This window comes from Otolemur garnettii, unplaced genomic scaffold (genome assembly GCF_000181295.1).
Source record: "Otolemur garnettii isolate 467f Iridium unplaced genomic scaffold, OtoGar3 scaffold00016, whole genome shotgun sequence".
In the NCBI taxonomy this organism is placed as follows: domain Eukaryota; kingdom Metazoa; phylum Chordata; class Mammalia; order Primates; family Galagidae; genus Otolemur; species Otolemur garnettii.
In genome coordinates, this window is record NW_003852411.1 from 29,825,210 (window position 1) to 29,831,179 (window position 5,970).

Sequence of the window (5,970 nt, forward strand, 5' to 3'; positions counted from 1 at the left end):
AAAAAAAAAAAAAAAAAGGACGGTAAGCAGACAGTTAGGGCAGAATAACAAACATGATGTTCTATTACACCCGCCCCCCAGTCACCTGAATGGAAGGAAAACACCAAAAAAGGTCAAGTCCCTTATCCATTTTCTAGCCTCCACCGTTGACCCCATTTTACATTTTTCTAGCACTGGCTATTAAATTTAATGACATCACCAAAACTTTCCTGGTCCTAGTGCCAAGTATTCTCTCACAAACCCTTGTCCCTCACTCAAGGACAAAAAGACCAGCTGGTGTAAACTGGAGGAAGGCTACAAGGACTTCCCAGGGCCAGCAAAGCAAAAAAAAAACAAGTGGTCATCACTTAGGACCAGAGACTATTTGGGAGCTGGGATGAAAACTATGGAGGCAACAAGTCCCCCATCTTAGTTTAAGAAGTCAGCTCTTCCTATCAAAAGGGAGTTGCCGTCACTATGACTCCTCTTTAACCCATGACTTTAACTAGTTGGCCAACAACTCAAAGTGACAGAAAAGATAGATATCTTATCTCAGAGTTCCCAAAGAATATCAAAACATCATGCCTACCAAGGGATTTAGAGACCCCAAAGCCTGGCCTATTTGGATCAAAAAAGCAGCAGGTTTTATCATTAAATTATAAATTTTTGCCAGGTTTTCAACAATCCCTTCTTTTCTTAATCTCTACTCTCCTTTCTCCCCAGATCTGATCTTTAGGCCTCCTTCCCTTAGAAGCTACCTACAATGGTCCTCTACATCTCTCAGTGAATTATAATTTCCTAACTGTACCATGAGACTTATAAGATCTTATTGGGATTTTAGAGCCTATAATAACCCCAAAGCTCTCTACATGCTTAACTTCTTTTCTTGTTCTCCTTCCTTCTCTCTGGTATTTAAATCTCTCACTAACATCTATTCAATTCCCTGAAAGTCTTTCCAGTAGTCAGTTGTAGGACGAACTGTGTCCTTCCTGGGAAAAGTCAGACTGCAGGTTGGGAGGGAGTACATGTGAATGCCTAAAATCCAAGCAAGGGGGAGGAAACTGGCTCCTCCTCAGAAACCATTTTCTTGGTTACTCTAGATTTCAAAGAGAGTCAAAGATAAATTGAATATTTTAATTTAGTTTCAGAAAAAGATGGTACATGAACTTGGATTAGAAAACATGAAATTAAGAGATTACTCAAAAAATGCAGCAAAAAGAAATAAACCTTCATATGTTAAATAATAATTTTCTAGATCTTCATCTGATATCAAAAGCTGTAAATTTTTCTCTCCAAAGCACCTGCTCCAAGAACCAACTCACCCTCTATATCTCCGTCTCACTGGGACAGGCTAATTCCCCTCCACCCCCACCTTTCTTCTCTGTCACACTGTGTAGGTGTTAAAAGCCTGGGCTCTGACCAAAGAACAGAGCTGTCCTTTAAGACAGCAACCCACAGGCAGTGGCACCCAAAGCTTCACCACCACCCCCTAGTCCCCAGAGCAGCAGCCACAGTGCTGGCATTGTTTCCACTCTCTTAGGAGGAAGGAGCCAAAAGCTGACCCTCAGCACAAATCAGTGCCCAATATGGAGAGAGAATAAGTGCTCCTAGGCCCAGGGCAGGCTACAAGCTGTGGGCAGGAAAAGGGAGTTTTTGCAGCCACTCCCATCTTTAGAAATAAGGTGAACACTACACCCTTTCCACTACTATGGCTCTACAAGGTACCCTACTACTACTGAGCTACAAGGTGATCTACAAGCACAAAAGCATCTAAACAAATATTTTGCCCTGGCTGGAGAGAAAAGTGACAAAAAGGAAGATAGGTCAATGTCATAATTTGTAGGAAGATGATGCTGGGAACTTCAGCTTTTCACATGGCTGCCAGACCTACAGAGGACAGCACAGTAAGAACCAAGACAACCACTCCAGACTGGTATAGCTGGGGAATCTTTAGGCCTTTCCCGAGGTCCCACATCTGTAGAAAAAAAAAAAAAAATTTCATTAATCAGGACCCTAGTCACCCTAAAAGTTTCTTTCTCAGGAAGAAATTCTACCTACCAGAATAGTTACCCCCCTCTTAGCATGATACTAGAGAAGAGGACTTCTAACCCCATGTTCTACCTTCACCCTTCTCAAAACCCACAATATGATAACTTCCACTCACTTCTGTCTTATTTCAATGACAGAAAACCAACTCCTATTGTGTTGTGGTAGGAGGGAGAATATTTTTTAGAATGCTCCAGACCCTATACAGTATACGAAAGCTTCCAGACTGAACAGATAAAACTTTTCCTTATGATAACAAATCTAGATGTTTCCCACAGTACATTCCTCTACACACTCGTTCCTCAGAATGCTAAAAAGCATTATACTGGGGGACAAACATTCTGTGGCCAAATAAATTTGGTAAACATTTAACTGCAGGATTTTTCAAACAATTCACTGAACACACTGTAACTATCCAAAAGTAGGCATAATACATGTGATTCCCCAGATGTGATCAATCACAGAATGTCTGTTTAGAAGAAGCATCTGACCATTAGAGGACCAGAATTTTTTTTTAAATTTTATTTATTTATTTAAAAAATTTTTTTGAGACAAGAGTCTCACTCTATTGCCCTGGCATCATAGCTTATAGCAACCCCAGTCTCTTGGGCTTAAGTAATCTTCCTGCATCAGCCTCCCAAGTAGCTGGGACTACAGGCACCGGCCACAACACATGGCAAGTTTTTCTATTTTTAGTAGAAATGGGGTCTCATTCTTGCTCAGGCTGGTCTGGAACTCCTGAGCTCAAGCAATCCACCAGCCTTGGCCTCCCAGAGTGCTAGGATTACAGGCATGAGCCACTGTGCCTGGCCTCAGAGGACTAGAATTTTAAAAACTACTCTTTGGAACCTAGAACATTTTTCTCCATTTTGTATTAACTGTGACCCCATCAAGAAATCTCTTTTCAGGCTCAGCGCCTGTGGCTCAAGTGGCTAAGGCGCCAGCCATGTACACCCAAGGTGGTGGGTTCGAATCCAGCCTGGGCCTGCCAAACAACAATGACAGCTGCAACCAAAAAATAGCCGGGCGTTGTGGCGGGCGCCTGTGGTCCCAGCTACTTGGGAGGCGGAGGCAGGAGACTCGCTTGAGCCCAGGAGTTGGAGGTTGCTGTGAGCTGAGATGCCACGGCACTCTACCCAGGGGGACAGCTTGAGGCTCCTGTCTCAAAAAAAAAAAAAGAAATCTCTTTTCAATTGAAACCTAGTAGACAAATGTATGCATATATAATATAGTGCTAATTCATGAAACAATAAACAGTATTTACTATTATTAATGTGTATTGCATTTCATATTTTCTATTCCATTTAAATTTTTTTTTATTTGTAGCAATCCACTAAATTGATTTTCTACACATTGGGCCAAAACTCACATCCAAAAAAACACTCATCTAGACTATCTTGTGCCCTAGGAATATTAAATACTATACTCTAAGTTGCTAAAAGAGTCCCTAGGGCAAAAGCAGACTCTTTAGGTTCCACAGTTTCCATACACATGGTTTCCTCACATATACATCTGCCCACAGTGTGAATGTAAACTGACTAAATCACATAAGAGAAAAGGTGGAGAAAGCCCAGAAAAGAAATCAAGATGAGGAGAATCCCTGACCTTAATCCTCAAATAGCTCCTATCTAGGTCAGATTAAGAGTCAAGTAGATTCTACAGGGAGTTATTTTGTTTACATAAGCAGTATTTTACAAAAATACTGAGTCCTACTGGACAGTCAGTAGTGGTAAGAAGGAAATCCTCTTGAAATGCAGTCCCCAACCCGCAGGCTACGGACCAGTACCTGTACCAGTGGCCTGTTAGGAACCTGGCCGGACAGCCAGGGAGTGGTGGGCAAGCAAGCAAAGTTTCATCTGTATTTACAGCCTGCTTGTATAACCTTCAAAGCTCTGCCTCCTGTTATCCAGCGGGCAGCATTAGATTCTCAAAGGAGGACAAACCCTGCTGTAAACTGTGCATATAAGGGATCTAGGCTGCATGCTCCTCACGACAATCTAATGCCTCATGATCTGAGGAAGAAATGTAATGTGCTTGAACCATCCTCAAACCATCCCTTCCCACCCCCCATTTCCAGTCCATGGAAAAATTGTCTTCCATGAAACTGGTTCCCGGTGCCAATAAGGTTGAAGACTACCACTCTAGAATGCCACAATCCCTGTAACTTCCAAGTCTTAACAATCTGTTTCTCCACTCCCCCATCAGACCTTCTGGCAAGTCAACTATCAAGCTCAGAGGCCAAGAACAATGTCACAGAAAACAGATAAAATCATAACCCACATTCAGAACTTGTACTTGCTAAAAGAAAAAATAAAAGCAGATTTAAGGGCATAGTAAAAGCCTTTAGGCTGCTTATCCCTACTTCTCTCAACAAAAAGATCACCATCATAGATAGAAACCAGGGCAGAAAAGCCTAAGTCCTAGGATTTTGTAAAATTTCTTCCCCTTCTCTTCCACCATAGTGAGACAAAGGCAAATATATAGATCAAGTCCCTGCTGGAGCCAGGATATGAACAGAAGATGATCAGATGATTTTCTTTACCGAGATTTTTCTGTGGAATACAAAGTTATCAATGGAAATGCCCTCCCTCTCCATCCCTTCTCCCTCAGGGAAGTGAAAAGTCATTTTATATCAAACTGAACACTGTTCCAAGGAACAGTTGATAGATATATTTAATTTAATAGGTCATTTAAGACCAGGCGCAGTGGCTCACGCCTGTAATCCTAGCACTCTAGGAGGCTGAGGAGGTTGGATAGCTTGAGCTCATAGGTTTGAGACCAGCCTGACCAAAAAGCAAGACCCCATCTCTACTAAAAATAGAAAAACTTGAGGCAAGAGGATCGCTTCAGCCCAAAAGTTGGAGGTTGTTGTGAGCTATGACATCACAGCTCTATACCCAAGGCAACTTGAGACTCTGTTTCCAAAAAAAAAAAGGTCATTTATTCTCTCACTTTTTTGATTCCATTAAACTGTCCATTGGACCAGCCTGAAATCCAGAAAGTGTGTATTTCTAAGGCTCTGATGTGGAAGTTGTAAAAGGTCAAATTAAGGCAAAACCCAACATTTTGACAGTTGGTTCAGGTTTGAAAGTAATGGTAAATCAGAAAGAATGAGTTAAATATAAAATCTCAGAATGCTGGAGAAGAGAATGGTCTCTAACTTGGGGCAGGTTTAATTAAGGTGTAATTCCTTTTTAAAAAGAAGACATCAGTTTCGAACTGACCCTAAAGCCAAATAGTTTCCAGTCTACTAAAAGATTCCTAAACTTGGCTCAGTGTCCGTAGCACAGGTTTAGGTTATGGCGCCAGTCACATACACTGAAGCTGGCAGCTTCAAACCCAGCCTGATAAACAACAATGACAGCTGCTACAAAAAATAGTGAGGCATTGTGGTGGGCACCCGTAGTCCCAGCTACTTGGGAGGCTGAAGCAAGAGAATCGTTTAAGTCCAAGAGTTTGAGGTTGCTGTGAGCTGTGACACCACGGCACAATACTGAGGGTGACATAGTGAGACTATTTCAAAAAAATAGATTCCTAAACCCAACATGAAAGCCTCAGATTCTTGGCATCTACTTTCTTTCCTTCTTTCTTTCTTTTTTTTTTTTTTGAAACAGTCTCATTTTGTTACCCTTGGTAGAGTAATGTGAAATCATAGCTCACGGTAACCTCAAATTCTTGGGCTCGTCGCCTGTGACTCAAGTGGCTAAGGCACCAGCCACATACACCTAAGGTGGCAGGTTCGAATCCAGCCTGGCCCGCCAAACAACAATGATGGCTGCAACCAAAAAAATGGCCAGGCACTATGGCGAGCGCCTGTGGTCCCAGCTGCTTGGGTGGCTGAGGCAGGAGACTCGCTTGAGCCCAAGAGTTGGAGGTTGCTGTGAGCTGTGATCTCACAGCACTCTACCCAGGGGAACAGCTTGAGGCTCTGTCTCAAAAAAAAAA

The 5,970-nt window shown here is 42.3% G+C and overlaps 1 protein-coding gene across 1 annotated transcript in view; it reads right to left on the reverse strand.

Annotated features, from left to right (window-relative positions):
* Positions 1 to 1,099: 1,099 nt before the first annotated feature.
* SDHC (succinate dehydrogenase complex subunit C) overlaps positions 1,100 to 5,970 on the reverse strand; it is a 49,158-nt gene continuing 44,287 nt past the window's right edge. The window contains exon 6 of the mRNA XM_012802690.2: positions 1,100 to 1,954. Within this exon, the coding sequence (XP_012658144.1) occupies positions 1,850 to 1,954 (105 nt within the window). The 3' untranslated portion in view covers positions 1,100 to 1,849. The remainder of the gene's footprint in view (positions 1,955 to 5,970) is intronic.